Source organism: Sceloporus occidentalis, unplaced genomic scaffold, assembly GCF_023333645.1.
Source record: "Sceloporus occidentalis isolate IW3139 unplaced genomic scaffold, rSceOcc1.0.p SCAF_4, whole genome shotgun sequence".
NCBI classification, from domain to species: Eukaryota; Metazoa; Chordata; class Lepidosauria; order Squamata; family Phrynosomatidae; genus Sceloporus; species Sceloporus occidentalis.
The window spans coordinates 20,719,277-20,736,241 of record NW_028316984.1 but is presented as its reverse complement, the minus strand read 5'-3'; the positions used below and the strand labels follow the sequence as shown (position 1 = coordinate 20,736,241).

The 16,965-nt window shown below is 40.8% G+C and overlaps 1 protein-coding gene across 1 annotated transcript in view; it reads left to right on the top strand.

Annotated features, from left to right (window-relative positions):
• The window catches only part of LOC149313573 (cytochrome P450 20A1-like), a 40,461-nt gene that overhangs the window by 16,057 nt on the left and 7,439 nt on the right, over positions 1-16,965 (top strand). Inside the window, exons 5-11 of the mRNA XM_089519362.1 lie at positions 1,286-1,453; positions 1,686-1,764; positions 4,374-4,489; positions 6,886-6,940; positions 10,188-10,308; positions 11,498-11,609; positions 16,335-16,399. Of these exons, the coding sequence (XP_089375488.1) occupies positions 1,286-1,453; positions 1,686-1,764; positions 4,374-4,489; positions 6,886-6,940; positions 10,188-10,308; positions 11,498-11,609; positions 16,335-16,399 (716 nt within the window). The remainder of the gene's footprint in view (positions 1-1,285; positions 1,454-1,685; positions 1,765-4,373; positions 4,490-6,885; positions 6,941-10,187; positions 10,309-11,497; positions 11,610-16,334; positions 16,400-16,965) is intronic.

Here is a 16,965-nt window from a genome sequence, read left to right as displayed (position 1 = left end):
CATTCTTTCTCATGATGTGACCAAAGTATGACAACCTTAACTTTATCATCTTGGCTTCCAGAGAGATTTCAGGCTTGCTGACAAAATGCCTCAGTAAATTTCTGGCCCTTTTCCCAGCTCCGGTAGAGATGTGTTTTTCTGGGGAAGGCAAGTCCTTTTGTGGTGTCTGTAAAAGGGAAGTGGTTGGTATAGTGAGATATAAGTAATAGTGAAGCTAGATGCTATGCCTTTATTTTAAAAATAATATTGTTGAGGTATATTTAATCATTAATGTCATTTACAACTGATTATGACTTATACCCAGTTATAAATGACAGTCCTGCCAAGTTCCAGGGATTCAGGAGTCACATTGGTCCTCTGTTAGGTCCTGGAGGGCTACATCCCTGGTGGCAACCCATGCCTTCAAAACCTTGGAGGGTGTGTGTGTGCTCCAAAATAGCTAATAACATTTTGGCACATTGGTGCAGTACAGACCGCCCCAAAGGGGCGGCCTGCACCTGTCCCTTTTCTTGCTGGATTGGGGCCAGGGCAGCAAAATGCGGCCCCAATCCACAGTTTTGCTGGGCCACGGTGAAGCAGCAAAATGCTGCTTCTCCATGGCGCAGACAAGGGGTGTCCTTGGGGCTTCATGCCCCCCCCCCCCCGGACACCCTGGAAGCCATGAGGAGAAAGGGGCCGCCCCTTTCTCCTCAGGGTCATTCCCGCGGCCGTATGGTTGCTGCGGGAACGATCCGCTCCCAAAAAGGAGCTCAGTTTTGGAGCCCCTTTCCGTGCCGCTGGAAAGGCATTTTGAACACAGCTCATGCGTGAAGTCGTTGTCACATGCCCCGTGTGAATGGCAGCACGTAACGATGGCACTGTCCACACGAACTAGGGTTAGGGAGTGTGTGGTTGGTGCATGCTCTCTAACCCTAGAATTGGAGCGAGTATGCTGCTTTATGGCGATCTGTACTGCGCCATTCTCCCATCTTCTTAAAGTTTGTATAGGCCTTTTTACAGACCAGGACTCCCTAGTCTTCCTGTTTTGAAGGGGGGGAAAGACCTGTATAGGCTAGAGGAAGGTCTATACAGGCTAAAAAAAAAGGGGGGGGGTGGAGGCCCCTAGGTGTCCATGGGCTATTTTGGAGCAAAAAAAGTCAGCCCTCATCAATTGGGTAGGGACTTTTAGGGGGGCTGCAAAATCGGCTTGGGGGTGCATTTTGTCCGTTCGGTTTTGTTCTGTTCATTCTCTCAGAGCAAATGGGATAAAGTCAGGATTAACACAACTTTTCTCCCTTTTTTCCAGCTGTCAGAAGAATTGCTAGCAAAATGGCTGTCTTTCCCAGAATCTCAGCATGTGCCCCTCAGTCAGCACATGCTAGGATTTTCAATGAAAGCTGTGACACAGGCCGCCATGGGCAGCAGGTTTGAAGATGACCAAGAAGTAATCCGATTCCGTAAGAACCATGATGCGGTACGCCTATGGGAGGGAGAAGCACAGTTCTTACTTTGAATTTTATGTCATACAATAGTCATTTAAATCCCATTAAAGTAGCATAAAAGCAAACATACTTTTTTGATTAATGCCATTAGAGGGTCATTTTCCTATTTTGTATCCTTCCTATAGAGATCCATTCCTACATTTTATGTTCTAGGAAGACTTAATAAATTGGATAGTTAACATGATTCATTTGCATTTATTACAGATATGGGCTGAAATTGGAAAGGGCTTCTTGGATGGGTCACTTGACAAAAGTGTGACCAGAAAAAAGATGTATGAAGATGGTAAGTTGCATTTATGCTCCTAAGTTCATACAAGATAAGTGTGCTGTCAGATAAAGTATCATACTCGGAGTGTAACATCTCTTGATTAGTGGAAAACTACATATGTCCTTCACAGGAGATATTCAAAGTGAAATCTACATGGTTGTTCCAAAAATTGCATCACTTTATTTTACAAGACAGGTTGTCCTGGGTTTTGCTTCTAAATATTTGATTGCTTTAAAATATATTTTTTTCATGAAAAAGAAAAGGATTAACATTCTCACTATGGCAGAAAACACTTAAAAATGTGAGCTGAATATTTGGTAAAATGATTTCTAAATAGATTAGTTGGGAGAGGGGGTGCTATTCTTGTGCTGTTCCGTAGTAGTGCCTCAGTCAAATTGAATAAGTTACTGTATATGTTTAATTACTTGTCACTTCTACCTACCTTGCAGTCTTTGTCCAACCCAGTACTTTGTCAGATTGTGCCTCTATGTTGTACAGAGGTGGGCAATATATAAAATGTACCTACACCCTGTCAAGATCTCCATTGCCTTGGTTGGAACTTAGTGGGGTTTACATTCCAACTGTGGGTTGGACCAGAATTAAAGTGAGAAGCACTGGGTCAAATTGGATGGGTTTTGAAGCAGAAAGGGTTTGCAACTACCAAGAGGCCCACATGAAATTAGGGAGAAGTTTGCATGTGAGATAATTGCAATATTTCTGTGCAGAAGGCAAAGTGGGTCTAGGCTAGAACAAGAGTGTATTCATGCTGTCTTCCAGATGTAGTAAATAATACTAGGAATGGCAGTTTAGCAGCATTGGGAAGGCTGCATGATTTCCATCTCTGTTCTAGTCCTTTTAAGTAACGTGAAACCAGTTCCATGTCTTTGGCCATATTGATCTATTGATGATTTCAAGAGGTTGAAAGCGTATGGACGTTTTTCATTTTCAAAAATTCCTGGTATACCTGGATAGGAATGTCTTTAGGATGTAATGAACAATGCATTCTTAAATTGAGATTTGTGGTTGTTGCACACCTACAAATTGTTTACAACATTGTGAACCTTTATTGTTTTGTGCCTTCAAGTTGTTTGTGACTTATGATGACCCTATCATGTGGTTTTCTTTCAAGATTTGTTCAGAAAGGTTTGTCTTTTCCTTTCTCTGCGGCTGAGAAACTCTTACTTGCCCAGGGTCATCTAGTGGGTTTCTGTGGCCGAGAGGACAGTCATACTCTGGTCTTGAGTCGTACTCAAACCACTACCGCATTCTTATAGCAATAGCAAGTACATTTCTGTACCACTTATCAGTGAACTAGTACTCTCTAAGCCAGTGATGTCCAAACTCTGTCCCTCCAGATGTTTTGGACTTCATCTCCCAAAAGCCCCAGCCACCTTGGCCAATAGTCTGGGATTCTGGGAGCTGAAGTCCAAAACACCTGGAGGGCCAGAGTTTGGACATCACTGCTCTAAGCAGTTTACAATGTGTAAACCAGTTGCCCCCAACAAGCTGGGTACTTATTTTACCAACCTATGAAATAATGGAAGGCTGCATGGACTTTAGAGCCCTGCCTAGGCTCAAACTCACAAACTTGTGGCTGCAGTACTGGCATTTAACCACTGCCCCACCAGGGCTCCCTCCCCAGGCCTACCATAGAGTTTCCTTGACAAGATTTCTTCAGAGTAGGTTTGCCATTGCCTTCCACTGGGGCTGAGAAAATGTGACTTGCTCAAGCCAGTCAGTAGATTTCCACAGTCAAGTAGAAATTTAAACTCTGCTCTCCCAGAGTCCTGCTCCCAATATTCAAACTGCTATATTATACTGGCTCTGATAAAAATACTGCCAAATGATGCCCAGTAATCTGACAAAACTTGCAGTGTTTTCTTGCTCAAAGGGATCTAAATTTAAGATGTGTTTAATACTAGGTACTTCCACCTGCCTGTCAGCCATTCTCCATACAACCATGTTGGGATATAAAAGAAAGGGGTGTAAAAGTTAGCACACCCTCCCAAGAAGGAAGTATTTAGGGATGGTGTACATGCTATGAATAAGACCACATATCTGTTGGAAAGATACATGTACATATGGCTGAGAAATCATTACTCATGTTGGTTGATGTGGTGAAAGATCTATGTATTGCTGTTTTAGGGACTATACAGCATCCCAAAGGAGTGGTTCCACACTGTCCCTTTCAGCGCCGGATCAGGGCTATGGCAACTGCACACCACGGCCCCGATCTGGCATTTAGCCTGTGCTAAAAAGAACAGCAAAATGCTGCTCCTTTTAGCACCAGCAACAAGGCGCTCTTACCACAGTGGTGGCGGCATTTTGATGTTCCTTTGACTCAGCATGTTTAAATGCTGCACCAAAGGAGTGCTGTGACCCCCCCCCCCCCGCAGTGCAGCTGGGTGCATGCCGCTAGCATTGCAGCGTGTGGGTGCCACACAGCCACTCTGCCTCAAAGCCAGTGTTAAAACACCAGTCTGTTTAGCCCCTTAATCTATCCATCCAACTACAGTATTAGCAATCCTCATGTGGGGAGAGGTCTTGCATGGGGCAATGAAATGGTCTTTAAGAACTGCCCCCTTTTGTAAATGTTGGAAACTAATTCTTTCGTCTTCTTCAAGCTCTGATGGAGATGGAGTTGGTCTTGAAGAAAGTCATAAAAGAGCGACAGGGGAAGAGCTTAAATCGGTACATCTTCATAGATGCGCTACTGCAGGGGAAGCTGAGTGACAAGCAGGTATCTTCATCTGTTGTGTAATTAACCATTAATAGAGTTCCCACTAGATTTGCTCTTAATTGCACCCTGGTGGAATAGATGAATTTAATTGCCTGCATTGTGTTTTGTTTGATTTAATCTTTTTCCTTGCTTTGTATTTGTTTTGTTTTCTTCTACTGAGAGACAGAATTTCTCTCCATATATATTTATGTGGGTGTGGGGGCTGTGATTTATAACACTGATCTATACTTTATCCCAAGGGATGAGAGAGCTCTTTAAGCCAAAAGGACAAATTCATTTTCAAGGAAGTTCTTGGGGCTTCATTGCAGTGGCAGTCGGGGCCAAAGACAGAAAAGGTAGAACCAAAGACAGTATTTTAGTTTAAATAATTTACTGCCAACAACTGGCATTTGGAGAGGCATTTCATCTTTTCAGCAAGGGAAAGAAAACGTTGGGAGAATACCAAATGATAGTGTCATGTGGAAGGTGGATGTCCTTGGTGGACAACCATGGGTGGCAACTTCTGGCTTGGAGTGGTCTCTAACCTTGTGCATGACCCAAATGGTGTGGGACTGCGGCAACTAGACTCCATGGTACCGAGGCCAGCCATGATGGCAGTTTGCAACGGACTGCCAGCAATGAGCACTTCTTTTGTGCTCCATTTATGGTCAGGTTTGAGCCATCTTTGGTTGCCATGGCACAGCTTTGGCCCAATCCCGGGTGTGCATCATCTGAACAGCATGCCCTGGATCAATGCTTTTGGCTCATTTATTTTGGGTCACCAATATAGATATAGATTCACCTCAGGGAGACATACAGGCATACCAATGTCTGGGCATTCAACTTCATTACTTCCATAACATATGTAAGGCATTATTCTATTATGTTTCATATATGGCATCTTATATTAAATCATATAGCCATCACATCATGTTCATCAGGACATTAATAGAGACTTTATTTCTTTATTTAATACGGTATACATGTAAAAACATTGGCCTTCTTAACCAATTAACATGTAACATTATTTTTGTATCTTTATAATCAGATTCTCCCTAATGACATGGTTTTCCATAGTATCTGCTAAGTCATTATAGACAATTCCTAAAGGCTTTTACATATTTGCCATTTTGCCCCTTATCATATTCTTAGCCATTTTTCATCTGTTTGAGGAATTTTACAACTCTTAATAGGCTTCTGTGTAATACAGGCATTCAAAGAGCTAAAGCTTTAGCACTGCTTAAGCAAGTCTTAAGTACATCTATCATATTTAAGCATCTATCTATCCCAGCCCTTACCTAGCACGGTAAGGGCTTATTAGGAACTTTTCTCAGGAAAGCTACATACAGTTTTCTCTTCTCTCATTGGAGGCCTGTCTAAGTAGCCTAATATATGGCTTTGATTTAGCTCTTTTATTCTGCCCGGCACCCACTCAGGGCATTGCTTCTCCAATCAGAGGTTTAGATATCATGCTTTTGTTTGGTGTACTAGTGCACACCCCATTTTTTATAATACACCCTACTACCTGTTGTCAGGTTTCTCTAATGTACTAACTAACAGGGGAACATGAGGATATTTTTTACAATTTTTAGTTTTCATCTTTTAAGGAATAGCTGGCATTCTTCCCAGACTTGAAATGTAAACAAGCATTTCCCTTTCTTTTGTTGCAAAACAGAAAATGGACAGAAACTGTCAGATTTCAGGTCCTATATTTTATCATCTACAGATTTCTGACAGATTATATGTCCTTATTTAATTATATATAAACATTTTAATGGTATATGCAAAGGCTGAGAAGTTTCCAGCTAAAATTAACCTGTAACACACTCATCTAGCATGACATTTGAGTTTATTCTTTTCCTGTCAGCTTTCTTCACTGTCCCTCTTTTAACACCATGCACAGAAAAGATATATTTAATAATATACCTTTACATTTGGGGATCTTATTTCATTCCTTCATAGCTGCCTTTCCAAATCATAATTCAAAGATGTTATGACTGCCATCTTCATTTTGGTTTATGACTGAACCAAGTTATAGAAATTCTTTGACTATCTGAATGTCTTCATCATCTGCTTTAAAATTACATAAATCATGGAATCTAGAGATGAAAGATACTATAATAACCATCCAGTCCTACCTCCTGTCATGTAGGAACACACACTCAAAGCACTCCCAACAGATAGCCATCCAGCCTCTAATTAAATCATATGTGATTATTTTTGTTTTCTTAATGTTCAACTGTAACCCTGTTTTGCACTTGTATATACCTCTAATATCTTAAATTTTCTAACACAGTAATCATATTTAGCAATAACTTGTCACTTATTTTCTCCCCACTTCCTCCCAGTCAAGATCTTTGGTGGGATTATGAGACAATTACCGATTATGTCTCCCTGAACCAGATTTTGTTTCCTAGATTTTGGAAGACACAATGATATTCTCCTTGGCGGGGTCCATAATCACTGCTACATGTAAGTACATAAAAGAGGGTGTAATGGACTGACATAGGCCAGTTCCTGTGAAAGCTTATCTTGCAGTAGTTTTAGCTGATCTCAATTTTTGTGTTTTTACATTATAATAGATAATCTGATTTCTGTGCATCTTCCATTTGTGCAGTCATAGCACCTGAACCCTCATATATAACTTGCTTTATGAGAGCTGAATTTTCAGACCTCAGGGAGAATTCAAGTTTACTGGGGGTACTGGTCGGGATTTATATCTTTATTTTTGGTCCCAAAGAGAATTCTAATGGAAGAAATTTTGATTTTCCCTGAATGGGCCTAACCTGGGCATCTTTCACACTAGATAAGCAGTAAGATTCCACTTTAACTGCCATGGATGTGTCCTGTGAAATCATGGGATTGATACTTTTGGTCAGAGACACCAAGGAGAATTCTCTGGCTGAAAATTCAAAATTCCCCTCCCTAAACTACCAATCCCAGGATTCCATACGATGTTGCCATGGCTGTCAAATAGCGCTATAAATGTTGCTTCACTGCATTACAGTTCTCAAAAAAATGCATGGGAGATTGTTGTTTTTTAAATTTATTTGCTAAAATACCTTTTGAGAAAAAAGTATCCAGTAGCACCTCTGCATGACCACTGCTAGTAACCTATGGAAACTGTTTACACCAGTTCAGATGATACTGCCATGACATTTTACATATACCGTATATAATCTTTCTAAAATGACAAAAAACCACACATACAGATATGCACTAATGTTCTATATCTAAGAAACATTTAAGTACATTGCCTAACAATAAATCTAAAACTGTCTACAAACAAACAAACAAAACACACCACACAAACAAAACATACAAAACAGGGAAAGGATGGCTTCCAGCATGCTTCACTATGGTTCATACATATTACTAATCTAACTCTCACTAATTTAGTTAAAAGTCTATAAGACACTTAAAATAACCACAAATCATATTGTTAATAACAATAAAAGTAAGAATACTATAAAACTAAATAAAACTTCTAATATATTAATAGTCTAAAAGCTTAAAATCATACCACAACTTCCCTTGTTCTTCATATAATCAATCAGCATTTTCCATTCTTTCTCAAAACAGTCCAAAGATTTCTCATGCATCAGAGTGGTTAACTTACCAATTCTGTCAATATCATACAGTTTTAACAACCAATCCTCTCATGAAGGAATTATTTTCCCTTTCCATCTTTGTGTATGCTACATTCTATCTGCTCTTATCATGTATTGCCACAAAATGACTATATTGTAGATCTATTTATTTGTAGATTCTGTAGGAGACTTATTTGTAGATTCTGTAAGAGACTGAGATCCTGGATCGTGGAGGTGTAGCGTAAAGATTCCATTTGTGGAACTATCCTATACCTCCTCTCAACCTCCAAACGCCAAATTTTAGTTGCAAAAAGCACTCTTCCCTGCCATCATTTAATGACTGATGGAGAGCAGGGCGTGTCAGAGAAGTGGCTGGCAGTTTTCCTATAGCCAGATATAGCCAAATGCAGAGTAGTGATGTCATCTGCTGACACTTGTTACTCCAGGGGTTGTTATATCAGGTGCTGGCCCATACGGATTAAGAATGTTTATAGTTGCCTGTTTTAAATTATGGCACAGGTGGGAATTGTGCTACTCCCCAGGTGCTGGCAAGGTACAACTCCCAGCAGCTCTCACCACCATAGCTGATGAGGAAGAATCCTGAGAATTACACTCCAGCATCTGGAGAGCTGAGTGATTTCCGCCCCTGTAGTATAGAGTTGGGATCAACTTAAGAGAACACCAGTGACATGAGACATTCCTCCTCTGGCCCAGAATCCCTTGGTGTCCCTTTTGAGAACAGAGGAATTGTCCATCTCCCTGCTCCTTCTGTGTATCTTCAAACTCTGTTCCGGAGGGCTGGGAAAACCCTGCAGAGAAGTGTTTTTGATGCTGCTGCTGGGAGAGGGAGGGAAAGGAAGTCCTGACACTGCCACGAGTTTAATGTTGAGTCTAACCCATGGTCTTTCAGTAATTTATTTGTTTGCTTTAGTTCCCTGGACAAAATTTTCTCACAAAAGCCATCTTAGTTAATTAGGGTTATATTTAACTACATTGAGGGGGGTGGGTAGAGACTTTTAGTGTGTTTTGCCATCAGTTTTTGTATTATATATCTTGTATTCTAACCAAATGAAGGGGGATATAAATGAGAAATTTTCACTATATCAGAAAGAGGCAGGAAACCATTGACAAAAACAGACAGTGAGGTTTTTGCTTGTAGGAGAGTGTAGGGAAAAGGCTCATATTCATTCTGTTCAGAGAAGGAAAGTTGTAGTCATGGGAAGAAGTAACTCTCATCCCATCAGTGGTAGCACCTACTATTTACGGAGCAGCGGTTTCAGGCAACACGCCTAGTACTTTATATTTTCTTCCAAGAGCCTAAAGTGACTAGAATCTAATGGAGGAACCTGCATAAGATATAATTGTTTACAACAAGAGAAAACACTGGAGTTCCCCCTCTCCCATAGACACATCTGTTTTAGAAGCAGAAAAGGTTCGTTTTGCATTAATTCAGAACTTAATTGCTGTGTCTGTTAGAAGGAGGTGATTTTGGTGAGTAACATTTGAGATATTTCTTCCCATATTGTTTCTTCTGCATGTAGCAATTAAATGGCTTGTGGAGGGATCCCTTTGGTGCCAGTGAATTTTGTTTTCTCAGTTGAATTGTGGGGGGAGAAGGCTTCTGGAGAAGTAAGAGGGATGGGGAAGGGAAAAGAGATTCAATAAATGGATAGGTGTGGGTCTGTTAAAGGGATGCATATTTGAAAAGAGTGGGATGGGAGGAGTTGGATAGTTTTGGAAAAGCCTCGGCCTCTCTGGCCTTCTCTCTAACACAGCAATGATAATACCAGCCTACATTTCAGCATGGCTGAGGTAATAATATATGTGAAGCACACTGAGCACTTAGGAGGAAAAGGCATGATATAATTGCAGAGTGGCAACATTACTTCAAAAGAGTGTACCGCCTTTTAAAATATTATCCTGGCATTTGCAAACGTATATTCTCATTTCCTCCAAACCCACCAAACAGCTGCTTCCTCTTTGCTTCATATGATTTGTTCAGCTACTTGGTTTTTGTTTTTTTTATTATCTTTTTAAGCTAGAGTACAGGAACTATGATTTGCAAGGAAGAAGATGCTGATCAAACATATTGTTTTGTCTTCTCCAACTGCTTTTTTTTAAAACTACAGTGTGCACCTGGGCAGTCTATTTCTTGACTACCTCAACAGAAGTTCAGCAAAAGCTTTATAAGGAAATGGATCAAGTTCTTGGAAAAGGCCCAGTAACACACGCAAAAATTGAACAACTCAGGTGTGTATGTTTGTGAGTGAGTGTGTATGTGTGAAGGGAAAGGGGAGGGAGAATAAGGGGGAGGAAAGGAAAAAAGGGAGGGTGCATACAGGTGTGTATACACAGAGATAGCAGAAGTTGCTTATTGGACTGATGCCCCCAAAATCTCCCCACCAGCATGATGACTTGGGGATTCTGGGAGTTGTAAGCCAGAAAGCAACATTTTCAAGGGATATAAGCATGTGTAAAATAATCTCACAATCACACTTTGATCCTAAAGGAAGCAAACAAGTTGGTCTACAATCCACAAAAGATCATACTGTAATAAATATTTCCATTTCTATATTGCCACTGCACTCTTTGGTTGTATCTGCACTGCAGAATTAATATTGTTTGGCACTGTTTTAACTATCATGGTTCAGTGCTATGGAATTCTGGGATTTGTAGTTTTGTGAGATATTTCGACTTGTCTGGCAGAGAGTTCTAATGCCACAACAAACATCAAATCCCAGAATTCCACAGGATGGAGCCATGACAGTTAAAGTGGTTTGGAACTGCACTAATTCTACACTCTGGAAGCAACCTTTGACTCTTTAATAAAATCCAGTTTCTGGGGATTTATGTAAGTTCTAGTGCTGGTGCCCAGTAGTCCAAGCCAGTTCAGAGAATAAGGATAAATGCAGAGTTCCACACACTTTTCTGCCTCCCACTGCAGTTTTCCCTTTTCTTCCCATGCTTGCTTTAACTCTGGTGTACTTAATGCTTATACTGGAACTAAACATGGTTACCCAAAATTGCCCTCATACATAAAGCAGTGTGCCTCAAAACTTGGGATTTACAAACCCCTTTCAGTCTGGTAAGATTACACCCTGATTTAAAGGAAATGTTGGGACAGACTGGGGGTGGGGGAATGAATTTGCTGAGGGGTTGTGTAAGAGGATAGTGGATATGTATGTGAGCTCACAGCAGGCTCCTTGTCTTCAAAGCATGGTTAGCAATTGGGAAAGTTATGTCTCCCCTGGGCCTTTGTGGCTTGGTGAAACCTAATGTGCTAATGGATTAACCTTGTTACAAGTTGTGCTGTTATTCAGCACCCTTTTCTGGGTTCCTGATGTTTTGGAATCCAAGAACACTACCTCTGGGCTCCATAGGAGTGTGTGCTGCTTTTTAGATTTCAAAGGAAATGCTTGTAAATGGTATTTGTCTGCAGATACTGCCGGCAGGTTCTCTGCGAGACCGTGAGGACAGCAAAGCTGACGCCAATTGCTGCAAGGCTTCAAGAGCTGGAGGGCAGAGTTGACCAACATATTATTCCCAAGGAGGTAGGATTGGAAGCCAGTACTCAAATCCTCAGTTTCATATTCCTGAATGTTAATTGCCCATTTGATTGTGTGAATGTGTAGAAAGACAGTTATGGAAGAGAACGTAATGTTTTTTAAACACCTGCATGTATGCTTACATGCAGACCTGTAAACTAGGACACTAAAATCTTTTTTTATATTAACTATTTCAAACAACAGTATCTTGGTTAGAAAGCCAAGCTATAAATCAGACTTTTGCACCCACAGCTCCTTTGCTCATTTTTTCCCACCTAAGCAATGATTAAAACAGGAAATTACTAGTTAATTTTAGTTTCCCATTTCAGTTGAACTAGCAAACTATGGCTACTTGTAATAGTAGCAGCAAGAGCTGCACATGAGAAAAAATGGAAAGCAAAGGAAGAACTGGATAAAGTAGAGTGGTTGCTAAATTATATGATTTCATGGAAGCTGGTAAGTTAAACAATCTGATTAGAAACAAATCAGCAAACAAATTTCAGCAAGACTGGTTAAACTTGCTGACATATTGTAAACAAATATGGAGAGAAAAAAGTATTTTAGGAATAGAGGATTATATACATAATATATATAACATTTATAAATATACATATATTATCTAAGTTCTATCTAAGTTGCTGTATTATTGGTGTCATAGGGCCGAAACAGATGGCCATATAGGGGTGGCTTGATGCCACCTTTGAACACCAGATTGGGGCTGCGGCAACTACATGCCGTGGGTCTGATCTGGCTTTTTTCAGGCGCAAAAAGAAGAGGCAAAATGCCACTCCTTTTTGTGATGAAAAAAGGGTGGCTTTTCTGCCACGGTAGCAGTTCTTCTGCACTCCTGTGGCATACGGTGTATAAATTCCAGAGCACCAAAATGCTGCCCACCGTGTGGTCAGTTGGACATATGATGCTGACTTGTGGGCGGCATCAGGGCATGCATTGTGTAAACACCAAACCACCTCCAAGCTAGCATATTGTGCCGGTCCATTTTGCCCCGTAGTTTGCCTGTAAAGAGATCTAGTAAATACCTGGCTGCTTTTTATACAATATGATTTCTTATTTTTTGCAGATTTTGAAATTTCATATTTCATTTTTCTTAAATAAAGACCTTAAACCTACAAAAGTATTAAATATACATATATAATTTACAGATAATTGTATATATTATGTATACAGAGAAATGTATTAGAAAAAGGAAATAATTGAAGAAGTGTAATGGAATATATGAAATATCAGAAGGTGGGGGAGAAAATAATGATGATAACAAAAATAATAATAAGATAAAAATTATAAATACATCCAGGAAGTAAAGACTAGGAAGTCATTTTATTTGTTGTGGGTTTTGTATATGTATTTGTGTTTATTTGTTTCTTAGTGTATGTATATATGGTTTCAAAGAATTTTCAAAGTGTTTAAAATATTTTTTTTAAAAAGAAAAGAAACTATGGCTACTTGCTTTGGAACAAACTCAGACCTTAAGCTGTGCCTTGGTTGTGTGTGTAGGCAAACGGTTCATTCCCATTTTGGCTTGTTAAACCAAACTGCACTGAACTAACTTTGCTCTAGAGAAAGAAAAGGTGTAGCAGAACTGATTTTTTATTATTCTATTTCACTCTAACATTGTATTTTTACTAAAGATACATAGTAATTTCCTCCTTTCCACATGTCAGTCCCCCTTCCCCAGCATCAGGCTCCCCCTGGTCATTTAAAACCATGCTTACTTGGAGGTAAGTCCCATTGTATCAAGTCAGACTTGTCTCCTAGTATTGCATGCTTGCATTATTTGCAAGGGGTGCTGCTTTAGTTCTTTGTGATGTGAGCTCAAAGCTATTCTTCACATGACAAAGAACATCACAGAGAATCCAATCTCACAGATTAGAAAAGCTGGGAAAGCAATTGATTACTGTTCATTTTGTTTATTGGCTACCTATTGGCTACCCTATCAACTTTTACACTTCCCCGGAGCCGAACACACACACGCACCTCACATTATACAGGAAAAACATGGAAGATTGTGCTCTTGGAAACTTGCAAGAAGCACAGTATACCCTCTGGTTGTTTCTGCCATGGCTTCTTTTAAAATGGGGTAAGTGGGGGTAGTAGGGTTTGAAAACAAAAGAGGACTGACTAGCCATTTCTGGTTTAAGTAGGAGAGGGTGAGATGGTCTGACTGTGATGAGTTCCCTGCTAGACAAAATTAGACCTCCTGATTCTTGGAAGTTGCTTGTCTTTGTCCTGCAAAGTCCTTTCTTGCTCCTTCTCATACATCCAAAGGACAACTACAGGTTATGTATACAGCAGGACCCAGCGTGGTCTGTTTTTTCTTGCCTTTCTTCATTGGTGTACCTTCCAATTTAAAGGAAATTTCTCAGAAGGGTTTCCTAACACACATAGGTCTCATTCCCACTTCCCATTTAAACCAGTTCACAATGAGGCTTCAATTCAGATCGTTGATTTGATTCCATCATGGTGTGGTTCCCATTATGAAACAGTTTCTTTTGGATTTGGGTTTGTTTTTATTTGGAGCCCACTGTCATCCCCACCTGTATTTGCGCTGCAACATCCCCCCCCCTTTTTTTTAAATGCCAATCAAGCTGATCTCATTGCCGCGTCATTAGTGATGTGGCCAGGCATAATTTCGACAACACAACCAGCCATAATTTCAGCTACATGGGGATTCTTTGTGGTGCTCCTGTCCCATCAAATTTCTTTATTTCCATTCACTTTTTAGCCTTGGTCAGTTTCTTCAGAGGAGAGTTGCCATTGCCATTCTCTGAGGCTGAGAGAGTGGGACTTGCCCAAGGTAACCTGGTGGTTTTCTATGGCTCAGTGGGGATTCAAACCCTGGTCTCTAGAGTCCTAGTCCAACGTTCAAGGCACTACACCAACCTAGCTCTGTATTCAGATTTAAATCCTCCTATTTCAGTGGCACCTACCTGCTGGTAAGTGGCTATTAGGACTGCAGCATTGGATTCTATAGAAGCTCACAGAGGGGGTTTCCCTAGCTGTTTGGGGGTCCTCTGAGGCTGAGAGAGTGTGACTCCCCTCAAAGCTAGCTTATCCCAGAGTTTCTTGGCAAGGGATCCTCTGAGGGGCCTGCCATCACCATCCTTTTGCCATGTCCTCCATTTTTCTTGAATGGCCTACATTTTGCTGTGCCTTTTCTCCTTTTCAGAAGTTAGTCCACCTTTCCTTCCTTCTTACCTTCCTTCCTTCCATCCTTCTGGTAGGGAAGAAGAAGAAGAGGGAAAACTGTGCAAGGTGATAAGAGAGAGAGGGAGAATTGGAGTTTCAGAAGGAGAGAGGGAGAGATGATTGTTTCTTCTTGTGTGCCTTCAAGTTGTTATTACAGGGTTTTCTAGTCATGTTTCCTCAGAGGGGGTTTGCCATGGCCATCCTTTGAGGCTGAGAGAGTGTGATTAGCCCAAGGTCACCCACTAGGTTTATATGGCTGGTCTGGGATTCAAACACTAGTCTCCAGAAACCCAGTCCAACAGTCAAACCGCTGCACCACACTGGCTTGGAAGGAAGCCTTCCAGTATGTAAAGAAGGAAAAATTGCTCCCTCTTTTCCCCCTCAACAGCCTGGGCTCTACCCAAAAGTAAGAAGGGCCAGATGTAATTTCGCGACACGAGAGGATCCTTTGTGGTGCTCCCCCCGCCCAATATTTTCCCTTTGCTATATTTGGAGTTTCAATGGGATGACGAGAAATTGCATTTCTGCTTCATTAAATTATTTTAAAAACACACACACACATACAGAAAATATCCCCTTTCAACACGCAACAGATCCCCCTTCAAAAGAAAAGCTAAGAAACCCCTTTGCCTCTTACAGTGGAGAAATGATCATGGCCAGATTCGGAAGGAATCGATCAGTGTAAAAATGGAAAACTAAAAAGCCACCACAAAAAGACAAAGGGCAATGCTAAAAAATTGGCAGATTTCAAGCAGCCAAAGGCTGGATGGGTGACACCCCCTGCCAACGCTCTGCCATAGTCCCTCCCCTCCAGTGATATGCAATTCTGATCCTAAGATCTTTCCCACTTGTTGAGCATGCTTGTGATTTGAGTCTTCTCAAAAGAACTCTTGAAAAATAGTGTCAAATAAGAGTGGGTTTTCTGCATTTACCCCGCTTTTAAGGAACTCTATTGGATCAGAATCAGATTGAAACCAACTTCAAATGGGAACGATGGACATTTAACCCAATCTGAAATTCAAAGTAAATTGTAGTGGGAATGAGCCCATAAGATAACATAGAAAGATAGGTGTAGATGTAGAGTTGAAAATGTAGGTATAGATATGAATGTGCATTTATAGGAATAAAGCTATATATGCAGACTCTGGAAAAGTTATTGTTTTGGTCTGTTTCACCTCCCATAAACCCCTAGCCAGTATGGCCACTGGGACATCCCCTCTCACGATACAATTATAGCCCTTTGATTCCACTTTTACTCTCATTGTTTCAAATGTATGGAATTGTGGGATTGGTAGTTTGATTATGGACCAAAAGAACTGTTTGGCTGTAAGTTGTAAATGCCCTCCTTAAACTGCAAATCCCAGGATTCCACAGGATGGAGCTGTGGCAGTTAAAGTAGAATTATAGTGCTATAACTGGGGATTTCAAAAGGGCCCTGGGAGTTGTAGTCCCTGCCCCTCAAATAAATTTTCTAAACTCTGCAGTTTGGCATTGACTAAAAAGATGCATCTTTTCCTTCTGTTCCAGACTCTTGTGCTCTATGCTCTTGGCGTGGTGTTGCAGGACAGCTCAGCTTGGCCATTGCCTTACAAGTACGGAACAACAATAATTTTGTCACTGTTTTCTTTATTCCTCCCTCCCCATCTTTGCTGAATTTGCCTCTTGGTTCTGAATGGGTGGGTGGGCTGTGTTATGTTCCAGTCTGGTTGCTGCATCTTAAATACAGCTGAAGGGCTGAATACTTGTGAACATGGTGCTGAATAAAAACAGAAGCAACCCAAACACTTTTCAAGTAGAAAAAGAAACACATCAGCACAGGAATGGGTACCTATGTAAGGACCAAGAGCCAAGCTCCCTTACCACTTCCACCTGCGAGCTGCATCCCCCACAGCAAGCCCAAATACCTCTGCTGCCTCTGCAGTTTATCTCAAAATGATGACAAGAAGTGACATAATTTCACTTCTTATAATCGTTTTGAGAGGGACAGTGGAGAAAAAATTGAGATTTTGGGAGCTAGTACAGGGTTCTGGGTTGTTTGTGGGGTTAGGATGGTGATATTTGTGTGTCTTTTGGTGGCTTTTCTGCATGATTTTGAGGCCAAAATTATCTAAAAAGTAAACTGTTTTTTTTTTAAATTTGTGGGGTGGGGGGGCTTTGA